This window comes from Mixophyes fleayi, chromosome 10 (genome assembly GCF_038048845.1).
Source record: "Mixophyes fleayi isolate aMixFle1 chromosome 10, aMixFle1.hap1, whole genome shotgun sequence".
Taxonomy (NCBI): Eukaryota; Metazoa; Chordata; class Amphibia; order Anura; family Limnodynastidae; genus Mixophyes; species Mixophyes fleayi.
Window position 1 is genome coordinate 80,166,475 of NC_134411.1, and position 24,342 is coordinate 80,190,816.

Sequence of the window (24,342 nt, forward strand, 5' to 3'; positions counted from 1 at the left end):
TGATGGGTAGCGGAGAGAACAGGGCATTATGCCCTATAGACTAGGGCAGGGTACGGTGTGATCCCAAGCTTGGCAGGGTTTCTCAAGTAGTAAGGAGGGCAGGATGCCAGGATACTGGCTCTCTGTGCTTTCCAACAGCTGTGTTTAATAGAGGCTGGATGTGAGGGCTGACAGCATGGTCTGGATGTGTCTCCTGGACTATGCAAGGGGGAGATCCAGGAATCCGTGTACAGAAATTGCCGGGTTGCTTTATAGTCACTGAATGATCTTAGAGTCTTGTTGTATTACAGTAACGCTGAGAGGTGGAGATACTGGTTTGCATTTCAGTCTTGTGCCCTCTGATCCCTATGTCCCATGTTCCAAAAACCTTATTGTGGGTTTGTTCTGGAAATTCTGAACAATTCTGTGAATTACTCTAATGAAAATGGCATGCACTTTATAAACAAGAACACTGTTATAAATGAGCTAATCCATCCCCTGATGTAAATTATAGGGATATTATAAGTCACGAGAGTTCTATTAATGTTTAAGGCTGCAGGCCAAGTGTTTTTATACAGCAGTACATATAGTAGTGTATAAAATCACTATTTGCAACTGTAACTTTTCTGAAATCAATTCAGAACGCATCATACCGGATGGAGTGTGTGTTTTCTAGTGGAAGGGCAGGAACAATGTTTCTATTCACTCTTGACTTTCTGTTCTTTTATTAATGATAGGTACATGTGGAACGCATTACCAGGATAAATTTGTACGTGCGTTTTGGGTCTATTCAATTGAATTGTTTTCTATAAAAGTGGCTAGCACTCAGTCTGAAGAAAGTGCAGGCTGTGTTCACAGAAACACAATGTAAAGTGTTGTGTGATCTCAGCCACAAATGCAAATTGTGTTAGATCCCATCAGGATCAAACTGTTTTTTTCTTTTTTTTAATATTGCACCTGCCTCAAACTTGCATGCAACACTGTCTCTGTATAGGAGCTTCCTAAGCCTATATTTATGGACTTTGTGTGTTGCCCAGCAGTGCATTCTGCAGTCCATGACTACAGATTGAATGCTGGAAAAATAGGGATCATTGATCCATATAATAGACGATTACGTGACGTGTTTTTAGCAGATACCAGACAGACCATAAAGTTTGATTGCTGTATTTTTTGCACCATCTGGTGTTATTTTAAACTGCATTTAATATATTTAAAGTTGCCCTAAAACTGGAACTAGGTGCGCTTAACGGAGTAAAAATCTTAAGAGGCTTTGGTATCACCCTTTTCATTACAATAAGCTGTTTCGTTTTTCTCCTAAAATACTGCATGGACAAGTAGCATTTCCCTGAGGAGCCATGAGGCCTGTTTTATTACATGTGCCAATTTTTTCCTGTCCGAAGTATTTTATTACATTGCTTGGACTGTGCCTAGAAATAAAAGTTGATCTCTGATTGGATGGCACGAGTTGCAGCACATGAGTCCTCTTTGTGCAGTTACATACTCTCCTGAAATGTCCGGGAGACTCTCAGTTGGGTTGAGACCCTCCGGATTGCCGAGAGAGCAGGCAATTCTCCCGGAAGCAGGTTGGGTGGGACTATAACACAGACCCCATCATCAAGTACGATGAGGCAATCTCATTACCATACCCCTAATACTTTGGCATACTGGAGTTGGGTCGGATTGGTTCACTGTTGTCCCACCTACTTTTTTTGCAGCCAATCGGGTAATCAGGCTACACCTACCTCCTTGTTTCCTCTCTTGCCTCCTAAACTCCTGGATGCATGGTAGCAAAATTAGGCAAGTCTGACTAAGCCCCTAGGACAACTATATCTAAGTTGTTTTTTTGCTTATTTTTATATGCTATGCTTCTTATTTGCCTGAGAGCTGTATATGAAAAATAAATCTGTAACCTCTCACATGCAGTAACATGGAGAACACAGAAAACAGGAACAAACAGAGTGTTAAACATATTGTAGGAGATAAAGAGGGCTGAGTAAATACTAAGCTGGACTTTGAGGTCCTGTAAAAAAAAGACCAACGTTTCTGAACAATTCCCCTGTCTCTCAGCATCTGCTGAAATAAAAAATGACAGCTCTGGAAATTGAAATACACCGCTGACCGATTAGTGAATCCGTGAAGCTTGATGAATCTTACCAGTTTTTAATGCAAATAGATTCATAAAACATATAAAAAGCACGAATATTACATACACATTATAAGAATAAAATCAGTGCACTGATATCAACACCATTATCTGTGTAATCACGAACAAAGTGCATGTCACAGAGTCCCGGCACATAAATCATCATCATCGGCTATTTATATAGCGCTACTAATTTCGCAGTGCTGTACAGAGAACTCACATCAGTTCCTGCCCCATAGGAGCTTACAATCTAAGTTCCCTAACATACACACACACAGACAGAATGAGGCTAAGGTCAATTTGATAGCAGCCAATTAACCTACTAGTATGTTTTTTGGAATGTGGGAGGAAACCGGAGCACCCAGAGGAAACCCACACAAACACGGGAGAACATACAAACTCCACTTTTCTGGTAAGTAGAACTGATCCGTCTGGACTCGAAACCTCTGACGCGTTTCATCACCTATCGGTTATTTCTTTAGAGGGAACGTGATTTTTTTTCTCTCTGAAGAAATCACTTGTAGGTGATGAAACGCGTAAAGGAGTTCGAGTCCAGCCGGATCAGTTCTACTTACCAGAAAAAAGTGCCGCCTACATTTACGGTATTTAAATGTATTTGACATATATTTGCTATTACCTGGAAGTGTACACTGAGCACTAACTTGTGACTGAGATTGAGAGTAATTATCACGTCCTTAACAGACGCGGTTAAACTGGGAGAATACATTTGTCTATATATATTTCCATCTGCAATTGTGGAGGCTCGAATGTTTGGAAATCAAGTTGTTTAAACAGAGTGAACGTTCTAATGTTCTAAGCCTATGCCGATACTGATGAACTGTTCTGTATGGGTATTGGGTATTCAGACAAGGTTGTAGAACTGAGCACCTTAAAGCCTTATAACACCAGGAGGATATTACTTCTATCAGGACTGTGTTGTGATACGAGCAGTCGGCAGACTTAATAGGTCGGATTTAGGTGCCAGGACTCTTTGTTCCTGATTCTACAGATAATTGTGTTGATATCCGTGCACTGATTTTATTCTTATAATGTGTATGTATGTATTCATGCTTTTTATATGGTTTTTTTTATGGATCTATTTGCATTAAAAATTGGTAAGGTTCATCAAGCTTCACGGATTCACTAATCGGTCAGCGGTGTATTTCAATTTCCAGTGCTGTCATTTGTTCTTTTTGCAAATTTCTTGGTTGAGAACCCACAGGTTCTGCACAGCTGCAGGCATGGAACTACCAGCTTTCCGTTCACTTGGGTACATAGTATTTCAGCGCCAGGAATAGTTTTGAGGTTTTTTCTTTTTCAGCATCTGCTACCTGATAACTAACCATTCTTAAAGAGGTGTTCTCAGTGGTCGGAAATTAAAATGTTGGTCTTTTTATAATGTTAATCCTGATAGGTGACAGCACTGTACAATGCTTCTGTAATTGGGGAGAATGCGTGGAAATAAAATAATTGGTGATAAATTAATAATTATGGGCCTATGATTCAGCAATAGCTTATATACTAACCAAGAGACACACATATCATTGGCACACAACAAAATGAACTAATCCCACTTCAACCACCAACTGAATTTCACTGATAGCAGAAGATGAAAATATGGATAAGGTAACTTGGTTTATTTTGTGATTAAGTGGAAAGTGAAATCATTTTATCATCTTAATTATCATTTAGTTTTGGCAGAGCAAAATTTAAAGCATCTTTAATTTTCTGGCAGGAAATGAAAACAGAATCAAAGAGTATATGTACAAAATCTTTTATAGGTGATACGGACGCCCGACGCATCTATGATCCATTTTTGCAAAGCCCTCCCTCTTGTGCTGGGGACAAATGATGCACATAAGGTGGACTTCATCTAAAATTTCCCCTCATTGAATGAAAATTCGTGGCCTAATCAAGACCAACATTAAGCTCCCACAGTCCTTTCTTTATTCCTTTTTAGCCAGGCCCATCTCAAACATATCACAGCATAGTCAAAAAATAATTTGTCATATTTTGAATGCTACCGAATTCTGAACCACCCTTCTTTCCTGCCACAATCAATAAAATGGTCAAAGGAGCACAAAACAGCTATTTTGCATAACAGTTTCACGTGTCGTGGACTCTCGACTAAACCTTATGAGGCCAAACCTCACTTTGAGAACATCTGAGATCGTTGTCAGAGATAAGATTGGCTCTTTGTCATTGTGCTTATGGTTTCTGTTTGATGTATGAGATATTTGTTTATTTTTCTGATGTTATTAAACATCCTTTGTATTTATTTCCCTATCCCTTTCCCTCTCTCTTTCTGGTTTCTGTACCACCAGCCCTTCGCCCCTCCCATACGATATAAAAAATTCAATAAGAGTTTATGCACCAAATGAAAAAGGAAGGGCAGGAACAGCAGCGTAAATCCTATTTTTCTGTTGATCCCTGATGGGGATGATGTGGAGGAAGCTTTGCTTGTCTATATCCTTGGCATTCATGGTCAATGCCCAGTTCAGTTTCCACTGGCTGTAGCAGTAGGTGAATATTATGGTTCTCAGTGCGGTATATGTGGTTCCCCGAATGCATACTTGTCAACTGTCCCTGAATGTCAGGGAGACTCCCTGAAATAGGGGTGATCTCCCTCACTCCCTGAAGAGTCTGGCATTCTCCCTGATGCTGAGCCAGTGCAGAAAACTGTGTCCTATGTCCATGTATTGATGCCTATGGAGGTGGCCATTTTCATGGAGATCAAGATTTAATCAAAGACTGACAGGTAAGACAATATGACTTCAGTAATGGAGACAGAAATGTAAAACACACTTCAGTCTCTAGAGATTCATTAGCTGCTTTTCTTTAATGCATAGTTGCCTACTCTCCCAGAATGTCTGGGAAACTCCCGCATTTCTGGGAGAACTCCCGGGAGTGCAGGGCAACCTCCGGGTTCTCGCCCCCGAAATAGATAAGTGGCAGGGGGCGGGGCTTAATGATGCACATATTGCGCCAACTTAGCCCTGCCCCCTGCTGTAATTGGCCAAAATTGTGACAATTGTTTAGGGGGCGGTGACAAAATTATGCGATTCGTCAAACCCCGCCCCCGCACGCCCACCTCCCCCGGGATCTCCCTGAAGCCAACGAGGAAAAGTTGGCAAGTATGGCCTAATGATGACGCAGCTTGCACAAACCAGCAAGCGAAAATAAAACAGAAGGAAAGTCAAAGAATGAATGTCTCTTTTGAACTCTGCTGCCCAAAGACTGTTGTTGTGCAACTGCATGTCACGCCAGCCAGTATCGCAAATTGCTGACCGTTAGCTGGAGAACTTTGGCTTGCCTACCTCTGGCCCAGACAGTTCTCTGAACTGTGCACTAAACAATGACCCCATAATATACACAACTAACCCAGATTCATTCGTGGAGTTTTGCGTATTTAGAAATGACGTCAAAAGATCTTATGCAATATGCAATCGTGAAAATAAAGGTTTCTCTGTTGCCTTTTCTGAGAATGACTAACAGAATGTTTTTTAAATTCTCTACAGAGAAAAAATGTCCAGTTTCAACAATTGCAAATGACACAAATGAGTCAGCTGGGATTCTTGGTGGTTAGAAAAATCTGAATTTTTTTTATTTTTTTTGCTTTTTCTTGTGTTTTTTTCATTTTTTTGTTTGAAGATGTTTTTCTTTCTGGTAATTGTTGAGGGGGAGTATAAGCTTCTGCAGCATTTCTCTTCCTGTACAAAACAATATCAGTACAAGCTGTTAGCTGCCGCAGTCAGCTGCCACAGAACATTTGCCATGTATGTATACAGGGTGGAGCATCCTGTGTTTAACTGTATAAGTGCCAGTAGCGCACTTATGCATTGCTTGGAAAGTGAGTCACAAAGCTGCACATTCACTTGCCTTGCTCTAATGTGGATCTTTCAAATAGACATTTGACTATGAACTTATTACAGCGAACTTCCTGTATGTTACTGTCCACCAAAACCTGTCTTGAGACAAATGCCTCAGTTTTCTGTAACTAGCTACCAATCTATGGATTACAACCATAGTCCTTGTATAGTTCTTGTTGGTCTTTTTTTTGCTCGTTCATGCATGTGATACATTTTTATCAATCCTGAGAACATTACTTTGCTATAACTTTTTACAAAGTGTTTTGGATGTTGTGGCTAATACATGCTTTTAACTAGGAATTAACGTGGCTGTTCCCATTCACTCGAAGTTGGGAATGGAAATGGTTTTTAAAGTGTACTTTGTGCCTTGTGATATCATAGGTTCCTAGTGAATTGATAGTCTGCATTCACAAGAAGATTGATCAGCTCTCAAAATTGTTGGTACCACTGGAGGTCATTTAAGAAGCTCAAAACGCCCGAGGCACAGCAGGAAAACCTTTTGGGAGGCACTTTGGGTCTCGCTAAGTGGAGGTGCACTTAGATTTTACCTAGTACACCTGGATTGGTGGAGCAGAAGTGTGCACTAGCCGATAGGAGGAGTTGGTCAAAGGTTGGCGTTCTTTGCGAAGTATGGTAGTTCGCCTAGTTTGGTTGAGCAGTGCAAAAGCAAGATTTAATTCTGTGCAGCGAGAGTATTAAAATGAGACAAAGGGTTGGATAGGGTGCATTTTCATGGGAAGTCCTTGCATTGCGGCGCAGGTGTGTACCTTAATATGCAGTGGGCGGTCTATTTATGCACAGACAAGGTGTTCTACAGCAAGCATCCACTGCACTTTGTAAATATGTTCTGTGTTTAGGCAGTCGGTACACTGCGACGTCTCCTATATAGGCTAGTGATGGGCAATAGGTAGGCTTCTGAGCTCCTCCTTGCTATATTGTCAGATTACATTGTTATAGCTTGTAACACTTATTTAAAATGTCTGAGCGGGACAATCACACAAAATAGGTACACTCCCACCAGAATTCGGGCGGTTGGCGGACTGTCCTGCTCTCTCCTACCTGTTCTTGCAGCTTTGATTACCTGCTGCTGCTCGTGTCTCAAGTTCAGTTGCTGCTTGTCTGGATTCTGGAATGTTGGGGCCCTGTTTGAAAAAAGGATGGTTACATGATATAGAAGCCTAACTTCTAATAATGTGTCTGAGTGGACAGGGGTGTGATTAGTGTCTTCAGAGTTCACTAAGGTGGGTGTGGCTTGATGTTGACATTTGCATCACCACAGGCAGGTAAGTGCCCCTGTGGGGGCAATTGCCTGCTTGTTCTGGATGTCTCCACCAGGGGTTTCCCAGACATTCTTGGAGAGTAGGTAACTATGCCTGTAATACTTTACTTTATCAGGGTCATTTTGACTCTAACCAGAAAAAATATGATTTGTTTAGATGCAAAAACTGACTTAAAAAACGAGATACTTTTTGTATTACACTTTTCAGCCTGCCTTATCTCGTTTTACTTTTACTTTCTTTCCTCTCATTGTGGTGTTTCGATGTAGATTATGTAAGTGCACCTCTCACCAACGGCCTCCTGGGATTCTCTTGGTACATGGCCAAGATGTGAGGTAGAACTCTGGTGCGTTGACGGTGGGACACAGTACCTTTACTCCAGCCTGTAACGTGAACTGAGCAGTGATCTTTATGCTTCCTGTTTTGTCACTGGGTTTTTTCGCACTTGTTTTTGTGTGGGCCGTTTTTAACAAAAACATGAAATAAAGGAAGTGGTTAATCTCTGCTGGGGTTGAACCTATTGTTACTCCAAAGTCTGACATAGAGGAAGTGGGTATCCAAATTATTTTGAGTACAGTAATTATTATGATAAAAGCATGTGTGTTTATGTGTACTTATATACACAACGCAAAATATTATACAGCTCTATGGGAGCCAGCTAATGCTGATTGACAAGTACGGTACCAACAAATGTATAATTTAATTGCTTGGTAGAAGTTTTATCTCTAGTTTAACTTCCACTTATATTTGGATATGTCTGTATGGTTGCGTGCGGTATAAGATAAGTTGCATAGAGTTATTTTGATTTAGTTAGCTCTCATCACCCTCTCTCATACCTTGCAACATTTAAAATCATGAACTTGGGACAAATAAGCCCCTCCCATGTCCAGCATAACCACACCCGCAAACATGCAAATCTATGTAAAACGGCTCATTAAGCCACACCCACTGGCACGGCCACAACTCTGAATGTCCCGCCAAAATCAGGACGGTAGGTATGCTTTCTCTACGTACGTTTGCTGTATTGTGTCGCTGAGCTGGATATCAGCTTTCCTACAAATATGGCAGCCTTCACCAAGTCATTTCTTAATGATTATTTGGAGGGAACAAATAATTGTGTTCAATTAAAATAGAGCAGTGTCCTCTTCTACAACATATTATTTTTTTTGTTTGTTTGTTTGTTTTCATGGTTTTAGTTCTGCTTTAAGCAATCTTAGATCTGTTACTTGCTACAAACATCCACCAAAAGAGAAAATATTGATTAAAAGTTTTGATAACAGCCAAGTGTGAGCATACATTTAAATAGCATCTGTATCATTATAAATTCTTCACTCGGACGTCTCTACCACTTTCTGCTATGGAGTGAAGTCTGTAAATTGTTGGGAAGATATATATATAATCCTCTGTTGCTGTGACTACCTGTACATGAGGATGGCCTTACATTCTAATGGTAAAATTCTTGTTAATGACGGCTGGTGACCCAGGAGAATGAGATTAAAAAGGCCAGGGTCTTGTATAAAAAAATAAACACGGGTTTGCAGTCTTACTCATTTCTGTTCAGTGGCATCCTGGCATGAGATGGTTCTTCTCTGGGAAATGTTTTATGGGTTTACAGTAAGAGCCCAGATCAACCCACTAATTAATGCTCATGACATTGTGTCTGGGATCTCCTGATTGCAGTGTGCTCTCCTGCACCATTGCTGATGATATGGTTCTCTCTCATTCCCAAATTCATTGGAATAGACAGCATTCCTCACCACAAACTCACGGGGGTAAATGTATCAAGCTGAGAGTTTTTTCCGGCTGGTTTGAAAAACCAATCATATTCTAGCTATCATTTATTTAGTGCATTCTACAAAATGACAGCTAGAATCTGATTGGTTGCTATAGGCTATTGTCTGTGTGTGTATGTTAGGGATTTTAGACTGTAAGCTCCAATGGGGCATGGACTGATGTGAGTGAATTCTCTGTACAGCGCTGCGGAATCACTGGTGCTATATAAATAAATGGTGATGATGATGATGATGATAGGCAACATCTCCACTTTTCAAACCCGCCGGAAAACTCTTGTCTTGATACATTTACCCACACGGTATCTTTTGTTAAGTTCACACTTGCACTACTGGATTTTAATGGGACAGGTCTGTGCCGTCCTTGGCCCTTAAGTACTAATAACAGTTTTAAAAAAAAAAAAAGGAAATCATTACAAAAATGTAAGTATTTGTAATATTGCTGGTACATATGTCTAACATTACATATAGGCACTTTTTGGATTATTGAATAAGTAAATTGCCATATATTGCTACTGATTCTTAAGAGTCAGTATCAATATTCCGTGTTCCAAAGTTCTTAGTAACTGCATTCCATAGTATCATAGGATATGCCACTTCCGTTTCTTCTTTGTATGTATAAATTATAGGACAGTGAAGGGCAACAGGTGGCCTAGGGCCACATGCAGCCCTCCGAGCATCCGAGTTGCCCTAGCGCATTGTTAACTATCCTGTGACACTCCAGGTGTTGTGAAACTACAAGTCCCAGCATGCTTTGCCAATATATAGCAGCTTATTGCCCTAGCTCCTTCCTGCTGTATGATCAGTTTGGTATAGCTTGTAACGCTTGTTTACAATGCTGCTGATACGTTATTACAGATAGGTGTCTCTGTTTCTCTGATTAAATGTATTGTTTTCACTTATTACTGAAATTTAGGGCAACGTACATCCCTCTTGAAGGCCCCCTGGAGTGTGTCAGGTGGCGCAAGGGCAAATTATAAGTGTAATTTCTAACAAAAAGGCACGCAAGGGATTAGTCAGAACTACAGGTCTAGTTTTGAGCTTTTACAGTTGTTGTTTATTGATATATCTGTTTTCCAACAGTTTCCACGACAATAAATTGTTTTGTGACAAAAGTGATATCCAGCACAGATTGGGCCAACGTTTCTTAGATACTGAAGTCTGAATGTTCAGTACATGCATGCTAGGTTGCTTTACTCCTCAATCACATCGCTGCCATCCTGCCCTCTCTGTAAACAGTTCACTTTTAATGACCTGTTTCTGTACTCAGTCACAGGATGTCTGATGTAGCAGTTATGTCAGCCCACCTTCTGTGTAACACTAACCAATACTAAAGGCAGGCTCGTCATCCATGATGTTATTGCTCAAGAAAACACTGATACATATAAATTCCCAGTGTATTCTGCACCAGAAACTTTGCCCTGTGTCTCATATCCTGCAGTTCTACTAGTAAGCAATAGTTCTTTGTCTGTGTGACATCATGGAGAGGTCAATTTTTTTAATGTATTCATTTAGTCAGTCATTTTGTCGGGATGTGTCCGTTTTCTGTGTAAGTCTGACATGATAATTGCTAAAACATGTTAATTTATTGTTCATTCTGATATTACTCATAGCACATGTTGTATGTTGAATTGATGAGCATCTGTTTTCCAATTGTAAAGCGCTACGGAATTTGCTGGCGCTATATAAATTGATGTTGATGATCTGTTAGTTTGCTGAACCAATATTGATGATAAATGTAGGCTATCAATACATTAGATAACAGACATCAACAAGGGGACTTATACCTCAGCAATAAGGCTGCCTTATTAATACACAGAGGGTTAAATCATACTTGCCAACTCTCCCGGAATGTCCGGGAGACTCCCTGTATTTTGCGAGAGTCTCACGGACTCCCGGGAGAGTGTGGAAATCTCCCACATGTGGCAGAATTCTGCCCACTTCCTAGTGAAGTGGGCTGAATTAGGGCCAAACGCAGCGATTCACCGGGAAACGCGAAATTTGAAGCCCCGCCCCCATCACACCCACCTCCCCAGGCAGTCTCCCGGAAGCCAACTTAATAAAGTTGGCAAGTATGGGTTAAATTATAAAGAAATTATGAACAAATTGAGGCTGCTGACCATGAAAAATTAGCCTCTTATAGATACCAATTAATATATTATCATATATTCAACGTCAATCTAGAAAACCTTTTTATACCCAGGGTTGAGGTGGTGACACTGAGGCGTGTTTTCACCATTTTTGTCTAATCTCCTGGAATGTTCGGGAGACTCCCGAATTTTGGGGAGCTCTCTCAGAAGAAAGGGCCACTCTCCTGCATTCACAGCGAAACGCGTCATTAAGTCCCCCGTCCACCTCCCTAGTGAAGCGGGCGGGGGCATTGATGCAATTCACTGCATATCGTGCCATTGTAACCCCACTGTGCCATGGCATGATCTGGGGCGGGAGTTTTCAGTGTAAGTGTAGTCTGGTGTAGTGATGACATTTGACATTGCGGTTATTAAATGGATTTAAAACTGTTTGGAGGCGTTTCTGAGGAACTATTATCGGTAATTAGAAGCGGTAAATTACACACATTGGACCTGATTCATTAAGAACCGTAAACGGCAATACAAATTTTGGGCACAATTATTCCGCGCATGCCTAGAACAGGACCGTCCATACGCCACAGTACGCAGAAGTGTCCAATTCATCGAGAAATAGGGCCCTTACTACAGCCTGCAATTTCAGGGGTGGATCGGAGAGGGGAAAGGGCGTGTGCATGTAGTCAGTGTACAGTAGTAACGGTGTACTAAACAGCGGTGTCCGATTCATGCTTTGGGCATCTCAAAAGTACATGATTTTCAGTTGTATCACTTGCTCCAGCTACAGATCAGGTGTAAGGGCCGATTACTAGTGATGACAGCTATATATGCATGTTAGAACATGGGTTTGCAATTAGTAGCAACTGTAAAAATGTATTTTATGTACTGTAGACATTAATAACATTCTAATAAATGTATTTTATTGGGGGGGGGGATATGAAAATCAACTTGTTTATTTTTTGATGTTTTGTCATATTATTAACAGGTGACATTGATTGAATGCTTTTATTATTGTTCTGTGCGCTCTTTTGTGACTTGATATTGCACAAATGTGTTGGACGTATCCTGCGGTGTATTGTTTGTATTGACCTAGACCCATATTCATCAACATACATATCGTCAGGTCCGCTCCTTGTTGGATATTGACGTGCGTATATCCCCGATGTATATACGTTTTTGAAAAAACATTATGTGCGTTTTGCATTTGTTGAAGAATCAGGCCCATGAGGTGCATGATCCAGGGAATTTATCAGATTGCCATGTATTGTGTAAATTTTGGCCGTGTTCATCCAGAAAAAGGCTAAACAGGACTCTTATAGAAGCATCTGCCAATGTAGTATCATAGGAAAATAATCCTGTGATCCTATATTGGTAGCTGTTTTGCTACGAGTTTTGTTTATCCTCTTTCTGGATAAACACAGCCAAAATTTACAATCATGTTGAACTTTTGAATATGGTTTATACTTTGCAAATGATTGTGTTGAATGCCACACAGGAGGTAGCTCAAGTCTTGGAGGGCATATATATTTTTAATTTGCCTATAGGATAGCCTTTAGAAAAATAATAATTTTCATATAATAAATGTAAATGAAGCACCTTGTGTTGGGCCTGGGACGGTTTGTGTTTAATTTGTTTGGGCTGCTGTCCATCTGTCGGTTTTTGCAGGCATTAAATATGTTGATAAGTTAAATCAAATAAGCAAAGGATGGAAAAATAACCTAGGCAAATATTCAACATTGAAAAAATGAAAATGTTTGCATTTGGTGAGGTTCTAGAACCATATTACTTTTATGTTGTTCTTTTTTTTACTTTTCAAATTACAGGTACAACCTAACCTGTTAAAAAAAAATTATCGCAGTGGAGAGTCCTTGCCCCGTCCTTTAACCTTCTATTTTACCTGGTATCCCACTTGCTGCACCATCTTTAATGTCAGGGAATAGGAGGCAGGTATGGTTTGTTTTGTGGTTAGTCTTTAAATTGTATGTCTTAGTAACCGGAGCGCTCTCTCCTTTTATCTCAAATTATGTTCCTGTTTTGTGATAAGTATATATTTGCTTTATAAGCTTATTGTACAAAACTCTATAAATAATGGATGACAGCAAGCAAGGAAGTTGGGAACGTGAACAAGCCTTGATAGATAATGATGTGAAAAACAACTGGGATGTGTCAGTTCTTCATATCTTCATAATAATATTTGTTAGCTATAATTATTACTTTTTTACAGTAAATATTATTTAGGTAATAAGTTCAAGTCCACCTCTGCACATAATTATGTCCTGGCCGGCTTGCCTCAAACGCGTCGTGGCTGTCACACAAACTTGGAAAAGCAAATATAAAATGGTGTAAAAGAAACACTTAAAACCACAAGAGTATTAAATTAGATGTAAAAGAAAATAGACACAATCCTTCCACCTTAAACAAATTGATGTATTTAGTCTGTCTAAGATGGAATTATTTGTTCTGTAGACTTTTTTTGTGTGGAGTTACGTCTGTTACGAGTTTTTAACCGTTTTGCCACTCCGTGTACGGTAGAGGCAACGTTGAACTTACAAAATAAAGTGAACGCTTGTCAGAAAGTGTGTTTACAGGTCCATTTGTATATATAACATTTTTGAATATTCGCAAGGTGTTTAACCAGCCTTATGAACACTTGGATGCCTGATTGTAACGCCCATGTGCAAGAGCCCTTGCGCTATGGTGATGTTTGGCAGTGCCTGAGATAGATTTGTTACTCATAAACAGCTGTTTGTCTAAAGCTGGGTACACACCTATACAATTAACAACTGTTTGGTCCGATATTACAAGAGTGTGTACACTCCCACGATCCTATTTTATCGGACCAAAGCACATTGGATTGGTTTTCGAAATTTCCTACAAACCCGATCAAAAATGGAACGATGTCGGGCAAATTGGGAAGTGTGTACGCCCTCAGGACCGTCTGTCCAACACTTCTGCCAATAGTTCCCCCAACAGCACATAAATCATTTAAATCTTTACTGTTGTCTCCTACTTGCTATGTTTTGTAAACGTGGCAATACCGTGCCTGTTGTTTTTTTTAAAGTGAATCAATAGTAAACGTTATTTACAAGCTCTATATCTCATCTATACCTGTAAACACATGTGCAAACAATTATTCTTAATAAAGTCTAATTAAAGTGCTATGAGTGAATTTCTTAAATTTTGTATTATTATTTTGTCTGTGCTGCAAGCTTATATATCCACAAACACATTATAATTTTCCACTCTGAAACTACAATCAATTACCTATTATGACCATGGACAACTCCATAGGTTCAGTATACCTGTTTAAACCCTGCCTCTGTACCACATCAGGCCTTAATTTCAGGCTTATCAAGGAATGCCACCAAATAAACCAGAATTTTCTTTCGAAATACTTTTATTTTCCAACAGAGAAAATATTTGTAATTGTCTTTGAAACTTCTTCACAATATAGAATGCAATGATTGATACATAGCAAGAGAATCATAAATGAACTGTTCACAATAAAGAAATATAACAGCAGCCAGATATAGTTATTTGTCAATAATCATTCAACAAAAGGCATACATACATGACCATTTTAAATACACATGCTGTACACAGGGTACAAAATGTATTCTCTACTGTGGCCCTATAAGTATGTCTCAACAAATACATCATTTTCACAATATTTTTTTTGACTATATATATATATATATATATATATATATATATATATATATATATATATATGTCCAGAAATCAACAAAGGTGATATAAGATCGCTTTGACGTCTTTTTTGGCTACACTGGTAGCCTGTGATCTTTTAATGTTTGACTCCTCATTTTCTCCTTCCGAACTTTCGGGTGAAATGACCGTGATATCTGTGTGAAGAAAAGAACTGAACTTTTAGTTAAGTTTCACTCACTATTAACGGGACGCAACGTTTACTTTTAACACTCAATGGACACAACATGACATTTTACTTGTGATGATTGTTATTTTCTTTCTTCCTCTTTTATTTCCACATTGGCTACGGCTCCTGCGCTGTTTCTTTTCTCTGATGTAGATAGTTGATCACACATTTTTCTTTTTATAAAGACGTGACACTGTGTGTTATTGGCATTGTTAATCACATCATTAGCAAGTTTTTCTGGAGTTTGAATACTCAGTTTTTTTTAATATTTGTTCCGATTTTCTTTAACTCCCCTTGTTCCTTGTTTTTAAGACCAGACCATCGCTTCTGTATCTGGAACGTGTATTCTTTTTCCTAGTTTGTCTATTAACATATTAATCAATTCTTGGATTATTATTTCCTTTCTGTAATTTTTTTTTTTTTACCTTAGTTCTGTTGGTCCAAAATTCTGACCATCATTTCCATCTCCCTCTGATTTTTGGTTTTGGTTTTGCTCTTTTTCCCCGTCATCTGATGGCATCACTTCCTCTTCCACTCCTCCTTCAATATTTTTTATCTCTGTCCATCTTGTGACTGGAGACAGTCTGGTTTCTCTGTTTTTATCTAGACTATTCTGATGCAAAATTGGGCATATACAATTGGTACTGTTCTTCCAGTGGCCAAAAATCTCAGGGCAGCATCCAGACTCTGCTCTGCAGATATAGGTCTACTTAAATATGTGTCCTGCGTTTATTCTCCTGTATCTCCTGTAGCAGTGGACTCTCTCCTAAGCAACCAGTCCTTGGTCCAACAACTGCAATTTTTGCTTCTCCTTTTTTTCCTGTTTATGGTTTGCTACGATTTTCTTTATTATGGCAGACTCATTATACCAATAAAACTCTGTACACTTCTGCAGGGAGTGAACCGAATATAAACTATACACAAATCAATGATTGGCGAGCACAGTGGCCTAGTGATTAGCACTTCTGCCTCTCAGCACTGGGGTCATGAGTTTGATTCCCGACCATGGCCTTATCTGTGTGGAGTTTGTATGTTCTCCCTGTGTTTACGTGGGTTTCCTCCGGGTGCTCTGGTTTTCTCCCACACTCCAGAAACATACTGGTAGGTTAATTGGCTGCTATTAAATTGACCCTAGTCTCAGTGTTTGTTTGTGTGTGTGTGTGTGTGTGTGTGTGTATGTTAGGGAATCTAGACTGTAAGCTCCATTGGGGCAGGGACTGATGTGAGTGAGTTCTCTGTACAGCGCTGCGGAATTAGTGGCGCTATATAAATAACTGATGATGATGATATGCCATTCACTCTTTCTGGATGTCTCTGTCTGTGTTTGTGTGCCCATTGTTACCTGGAGAGTGTGTAGGGAGTCACAATCTTTTTATAGGATAGTTATGAGAGATGCAGGTCTCAGATCTGACAGTAAATCGTGTAGATGCCTATACATGGATCGGCATGCTCATTGGGACTTTCAGTCATTGGTAAGATAGTGTACCCAACTTAAGAGGTTCACGGTTACCTAATAAGTCCACTTAACAAACATTTTTGTTATAGACCCCTCTGACCTTTCTGTTTCACTTTTTCAGTTGCACTTACTTTGGATATGTTAGCAGAAACCAGCTCCTTCAGCTTATGATCGTCACTGAGTAAGAGCTTCTTTCCCCCTAACAACCAAGTTGAAGGCGTCTCAAAAGTTGCGCAGCTTGTAACCGGAAAAATGCTTGTATTTGTTTACAAAGTTTATTGAAGCGGAATAAGCTTTTAATATACTTTGCCATTTCAGTACATATAAGAACTCAATGAGAAATCAAATTTTACAGACCACACCAGGAAATGCTGTGGACAACAAGGACGTACATGGGGGCATAATTCTGTCCATTGCAAAGTACTAAGAAAATGCTGTGGTTTATTTTGACTTTGCAAATGCTGCTATAGAATCGCCACACAGGAGCTAGCGGAAGGTCGTTATTTCATTTGCTTAAGGAATAGGATTCTAGTGACTCGATCATTTCCATACTGGATTATAAATGTCAGTCAGGCACCTCGGGATTCCACTCTGGACTGTGACCATTTTTGTTTAATTTGTTTGAGTATCTGCATGGAGCCATGGCTCAAGTTTCATAGGGACTGGATTTGGTGGATAGTTGAGGCAAATTAGCAAAGGATGCAACACTGGGCCAAGGAATCATATTGAAGCGTGTTAAGTAGAAATCATATGCAGTTGGTGAGTTTCCATATGATGGCAGCACGGTGGCATAGTGGTTAGCACTTCTGCCTCACAGCACTGGGGTCATGAGTTCAATTCCCGACGCGTGGGTTTCCTCCGGGTGCTCCTGTTTCCTCCCACACTCCAAGAACCATACTGGTAGGTTAATTGGCTGCTATCAAAATTGACCCTAGGCTCTCTCTCTCTGTTAGGGAATTTAGATTGTAAGCTCCTATGGGGCAGGGACTGATGTGAATAAGTTCTCTGTACAGCGCTGCGGAATCAGTGGCGCTAAATAAATGGTGATGCTGATACTTCAGGAATTAGTCAATCAGATTCATAGAAAGTGATTTGAAGCAATAAATAATATAATTCTCTAGTTGCTAATGGCAGTTTATAGCAGCAGTATCAATAAATACAGTTCAAAGAACATGTTACTAATATACATCCTTAATGAGGCACATGACAAGTTCACAAAATGGCTGCCTCCTGCATTTCATCCACCTTGTAAAGATTGCTCATTACCTCACTATCAGCATGTACTATGACGACATTTGTGGCCTGTATACAACCCACACACAATTTCCAAGCACAACGCAGATCAAACAAATCTTTCCATGAGGTAATTTATTTATTTTTTTTACAGTCCCAGCTGCCTTTTCCCAGAAATAAATATTTATTGTGTATTGCAAATTAGCAGCCTCGGTACACCTGTCAGTTTAAATTTCCTGTGCCACACATAAAGAATTCTATCATGCCCACACGGTGATGATGCGGACAAATTATATTGGTTTATGTGGGTGTATGCCTTTATAAGAAGGATACAGCGTTGCACAGTCATGACTCCTCGGCCCTGTTCAGTCAACGATGATTCATTCCACATAATTTGTTTTTGGTGTGACAAGATGAACAGCGAGAATTATTTTCACTGCGGAAGTGATTGTTGTCCTCTCAGATTAATGAAATTTGCTTTTCGGTGTACCTGTGTATTACAGCTACACATAATCTCTGCAGTTTCCTTAAAAATAGCACTATAGCTCAGATCCTCCTATATCCCAACTAGCAATGGGGAAAATAGCCAATTTGCACCAGAACCAAATCTAAAATGATAGTTGATGGCCCCTTTATCTTTTCTTTGCTTGCACAAAGTGATTGTGATAGGTCTGTTTACCATGTTCCTTCCTATTATGATAAATCCATGCACATACATGGGCAGATACAGTCACGTGTTCTATTACGGGTGATCAGATTTTATCTAGCTGCTTGGCGTTCAGACTTGGCACACACTGGCAGTTCGAGGCCATGGTTCTACCAGATTTTCTGCCGGTCCTAAACGGATGAGTACTCTAACCGTAACTCCCTGTGGTTCACGAAGTGGGGGCTTGATCACGTGATTTGTGTCATGTCCCCGCCCACCTTGCGGAAAGTAAGCACTCTTTGGGAGCATTGCATTCTCTCTTGGGAGTTCAAGAAGACTTCCCATAATTCATTAGTCTCTTGGACATTCTGGGAGTGTAGGTAACTATGAAATCGATACTGCTGTCCGGTGGCTTTCAGATTAATTCTGCTGGTCCGCGACACTCAGACATGATCACCATGGGGTATATTTACTAAACTGCGGGTTTGCAAAAGTGGAGATGTTGCCTATAGTAACCAATCAGATTCTAGCTGTCATTTTGTAGAATGCGTTAAGTAAATGAAAGCTAGAATTTGATTGGTTGCTACAGGCAACATCTCCACTTTTGCAAACCCGCAGTTTAGTAAATATACCCCCAAGTGTTCGGTTGGGTAATAATATTAGCCAACTGAATATGTTGCCACAGAGGGTGTGACCCCGCGGACCAATAGAAAAATGTCTGAGGCAAATTATTGATCCGTGGCATCCCATCCACTTTCGGCTGTGTACTCAGCACCAGAATCGCTGAACCAAATTGTTTACACTATCCTAAAGGAATGAGTTGTAAGAGGTGCTGCGCTAAACAATTAGGCGAAGAATATTTTAGTCGATTTTAGGCATAGTGATCTAAATTATGAAAAAATCCATTATCCCGAAATTTAAGCACTTATCATAACAGATCTCATGCCTGTACTGCATGTACCTAAAATTATTTATTTGCATAAATACAGAGCTAGTACTCTCTCTTATTATCCAAACCGTGTTTTACTGCCAAGGTGTGTAGCTCAGCTGTGATGTCTTGTGTCTACCTTGACTCTCGACACTTTGACTCGACGCTATTTGCATCAAGCCCTAGAATCTAGGGCCTAGATTAAGCTTTGCTTCTATGTATCACGAGTAATTGCTGCACATTTTGAAGTATTGCTCATATGTTAGAGGCCCTTCAAATGCATGTTGTTCCGATAGATCATAACGGACGCCGGTTTCAGAAGTCTTGTATTGAAAATGGAAAGTCTGTGACAGATATGTATACAATCCAATAAAAATACTGAACTCCTAAACTAAGCCATTCAAGCTTATTGTACTTCCTGCATGAATAGCTGTATGTTGACTAAATGCCACTGACGTTTTCTCTGTGCAAACATCTTCTGATTCTGATCTACAGAAGGAAGTATAAAAATGTAGTTAAAAAACAAACTAAGGCGTTAGCACAAATTCCACCATATTGTCGATTAAATTGCTTCGATAAGTGGGTTTCGTTGGCTGCAATAAGATTTTGGATATTTCTGGAGTTCCATTTTACAGTTTGTGTTGTTTGTAACGACGGACTTGGCTTAAGAATCTTGTCCAAGCCACGCATGTTTAATTTCGACGACAAGCCAGCCATGTAATATATGTTTGCATTTGTTTGAAGGAGTGTACAGAAGGCCCGGAGTTGTGTGAGGTTTGAAATACTAGGACGGGGGGGGGGGCTCGCTCCTGACTCTAAAGTTGTTTTGGTGTCACCAAGCAACAGTACCAAGGGAAAATGTATTACACAGAAACCCTTTCACACAAACATCTGCTTAGTAAATCATCATAAACAGCTATATGTCCTCTGCTTGACTCCTGCGAGCTCCAAAGCCTGAGTCTGCGCCAAGCTCCGGATTGTGGCGGAGAAGCAGCCTTTGCGTAAGCACATATTAAGTTACGGCCTTGTAACTGAAGTACAGTACAGACAAGTCTTGGGTCTAGCTGCTGTGTACTGTGATACAGTTTACACACACACACCGTGCAGCTGCCTCTTCCAAGGCTCTTGCATAGCTCAAGTGCACACAAGCTTGAAGTGAAGCCACTCTGTGAGTCACATTATGGAGTGTAGTTTCCATGGCGACCTGCGTGCCTGGAGGGTTCTTAAAAGAGTCGAAAATCCGGCTTTAAGAACCAAGGCCAGCAGCTGCCATTGGTCACAGTTCTTGTACCAGGCCGGATATTTTTTAATTACCGAATTAGCATCCTGCTTTGTATATTCTTTCTTCAGTAACCACACACACACACAGATGTGTGTGTTTATAAGTCTGTATATATATCTGCAATACCATCTTTATACTGCATAATTGCAATACTATTTCGGTTCCGTTTCCTGTTCCTATTTCCCTGAAAGCATCAGCAAATGTTGAATTTTTTTTGAATACTGCTGAATATACTCCCACAACGAATGTAACACAACTAGCCCAAAATTCAATTGCAACTATTTTATTATTATTATTATTATTATTATTATTATTATTTTACATACTAAGTAATGTATACCCTGTCCACCATAACTGTATCTTATTTTCTGGCTGTAAAAACAGTGATGAATAGCATATATAACACCGTGGGTTCCATGCTAAAAGTACAGGCAGTTTTACTTTGATAACGCCATTTTGAAAAGGTTAAACAATCTGTTCAAATTAGGTGCAAACTCTGTTTGTCTTATGCTAATACAGTGGACACAGACATTTTTTTGTGCTGAGCCAATATTCCTGGACATGGCAGCCAATCAGCTCACTAGGAACTGGTTACATCACAGATTCCTAGCGAATTGATTTGTCTGCATTCTGAGGGATGTGGGATCAGTCACAAAATGGCCGCCTTCACTAAGTGAAGCGACGGGGACACATTTAGTGGGCATGCTGTCCTTGGGTTAGAGTAAATCGGAGGGAACATGATGTCACAGTAAAAAAATTAACGTGTATTTTTCTGTTTTTGTTTCCAGCCCACAGGTTACATGGAAAATAGCATGCCATACAGCGCCATCGAGGATGTTCAGCTGCTCTCCTGGGAGAATGCCCCAAAATACTGTTTACAGCTATCATTTCCCGGGGGTACCGTCCTACTGCAGGTATGGTAAACACATACTGCCTTTCCTCTGGGCTGCATGTTGTCTTGTTGTCTCTGGTGATTACTGTACCTATGTTATGATAATATAAATGAATCATCGGTAATGTAAACATGTATTATGTGACAATATTTAAGATCATTTTTACCACCTAGGACCTCTGTAAAATATAAGGCAGATTATGACATACATATATATATATATATATATATATATATATATATATATATATATATATATATATATATATATATATATGTATATATGTGTGTGTGTAAATGTTCACTACAAATAGTGTGAGCTAGTTATCATAGTAATTAAAATAATTTTACCAGTAAACACAAGCTCCTTGTTACGGCTTTCTTAATATCTTCTACTTTCAAAGCGCTGACATGTTCTGTAGCGCTGTATATTGAGCGTTCCGTTATACATACAAATGACAGGCAATGACATGAAACAGAAGGTTAAGATAATAAGTTATATGAATCCCTATATCAGTGCTCACACTACCAAAGTGAAAACCAATGAACAACAAGATATGCTGCAGGAAATGTCCAATTTAGCAGCTTCTTCTTTCCAATGTTCCACAACCCTCTGTGGGAAACTCTAGGCACAAATAAAATAAAGGAAACAGCGCTCATGGTGCAGTATTTTAAACACCATTAATCAGGATAAGAAACAAAACAGCGTACATTTTATATAAAAACGTTATGCTTATCTGTCAATGGCGTCTTTGAAGCTGATCTTTCTCATTTGAGTCCAATACATTCAGATAGTGATATTCTCCCACTACGGACAGATAGAAACACAAACCGAAATTCTTTGAAAAGCCTGTAGTATTTACCCAGCTTAACAGTTGTAGCTATTGGAGGGGAAAGTGTGTGTGGTTAGTGTACAGGCAGTATTATCAGCCGCCACTGGTGGCTGGCATATACCAGTGCAGCTACCAGCTGCAGTAATCTGTAACATTTCTGCCCTTTTAAAACCACTGGAACTGCATCTCCCAGGCTAGAAAACTACTGTCCAGATGGTAAGCCACGGTGCGTGTGTTGTGTCCAGCGAAGAGTTAAATGACAATTTCGGCCCAGAAGGTATTATTGCTGCGCTCATTTTCCTTGTGTAAATGTTTTGCACATGCACGTGGTGCCTTTTCACCCCCGACCCCCCCCCCTCCCCCCTCTGTTCTTAATAATCAGTGGGTAACCAGATGGAAAAACAAACAGGGGAGAAACCCTTGTCGAGCACAATGAGGATACAGGAGCCGACGCAGCGGCCTGACTGTGCTTGATGTCAGGTGTCTACTTGTAGCGCTGTTTATGTGTGTTTATCTTTGTGTCATGAAGTAAGTTGCTGTTTGTCTATAATCTGACATCTTTACAACGCCCCCCCCAAATAACAAACAAACGCAAACAAGTGATTAAGCTGTTGTATAAACATGCATCCTGTGTTCTGAGACACGGCGTTAGCACATGCGGTCACTGTTAGACGTCACAAGCGTTACATGGAGGTTTCCAGCTGGTTAATGCTGCAACAACTCATTCCAGGCGCTTCCACATTTAGTTTTGGTTCTCTTTTTCCAGGGATGATCTCAGAACTTGAAGACTTGTCCTTGCAATCTTTAATCCATGACAATTTGGGCCGTGCCCCCACTGGCATTAAATTTTGCCGCTTCGCATGTATTTTTAACGCAAGTTTAGCGCATGTAAAGAGATGTGAAATAATAATCATTCACTCCAATAGCACCATACACATTTGCATTTTTACATGCCTTGTGTGCTTTTTTGAAAACGCTTCTGTTTCCATTTCACTGCATCATAGATCATACTTGCCAACTCTCCCGTAACGTCCGGGAGACTCCCGCATTTCGCGTGAGTCTCTCGGACTCCCGAGAGAGTGTGGCAATCTTCCTGATGCCTAGTGAAGTGGGCAGAATATGGTTCAAACGCCGCGATTCACTGTAAAATGACGCGATTTGCGTCATTACGTCACGGGTGCGGGGCTAAAATGACGCGCTTTTCGGGGCCCCGCCCCCTACACGCCCACCTCCTACTTGCAGCTCCCGGATCAAAAATATGAAATGTTGGCAAGTATGTCATAGATGGAAAACTTACATATGCCAAAGCATATCAAACACATACATAGGCGATGCATCTCATGAAATTAATTTTGAGTATCAGTAGGTTAGTTTTCTGCGTGTACCTGCATCAGCATGGCAAGGAGGTTTGGGCTACACGCTCGCCTGTATATACACTGAGTTTTTGTTTTCATCACATCTGTGTTCATTAGGGTGCTCTAAAAGGAATACCTCACTCCCTAATCATACTTGCCAACTTTGTAGATCTGCCCTCCAATAGAAGCAGGGGAAAGGTCGTCAAATTCATGCTAAGCAAATCGTAGTGAAGCAATTTGCATCCTCATGGCTCAGTCTCCACCCTCCTATGCGCCATGATGTGAATCCCATTATTGGTGAGCAGGGCGTTAAAGACTATGCATTGAGAAATGACTAGTTTTGAATCATCACGCAGTGGTGGGCGGGCCTTGATGATGCAAATTGCATCATTATGCCCTTGTCCCCGCCCACTTCCGCTGCTTTGGAGAATTGCAGACTTTTCCCAGGAGTCTCTCGGACCTTCCAGGAGAGTCAGCAGCGGGTGACCGATATAAAAGCAATAAATCTGCAGACTCCTGACTTTATATGGTGAAGTAGCTGCTTGGTGACTTATAATGTATTTAGGATTAAAACAGTTCACCATTATCCCTTTATTAATTGTGCTAGATCCTAGTGAATTAATGGTCTGCATTCTCATGACAATTGTTTCAAATGTGGAGGCCTCCGCTGTGTGATAAGC

At 40.2% G+C, this 24,342-nt stretch overlaps 1 protein-coding gene across 1 annotated transcript in view; it reads left to right on the forward strand.

Annotated features, from left to right (window-relative positions):
- The window catches only part of CMIP (c-Maf inducing protein), a 131,997-nt gene that overhangs the window by 36,912 nt on the left and 70,743 nt on the right, over positions 1-24,342 (forward strand). The window contains exon 2 of the mRNA XM_075188982.1: positions 21,371-21,496. Coding sequence (XP_075045083.1) covers positions 21,371-21,496 — 126 coding nt within the window. The remainder of the gene's footprint in view (positions 1-21,370; positions 21,497-24,342) is intronic.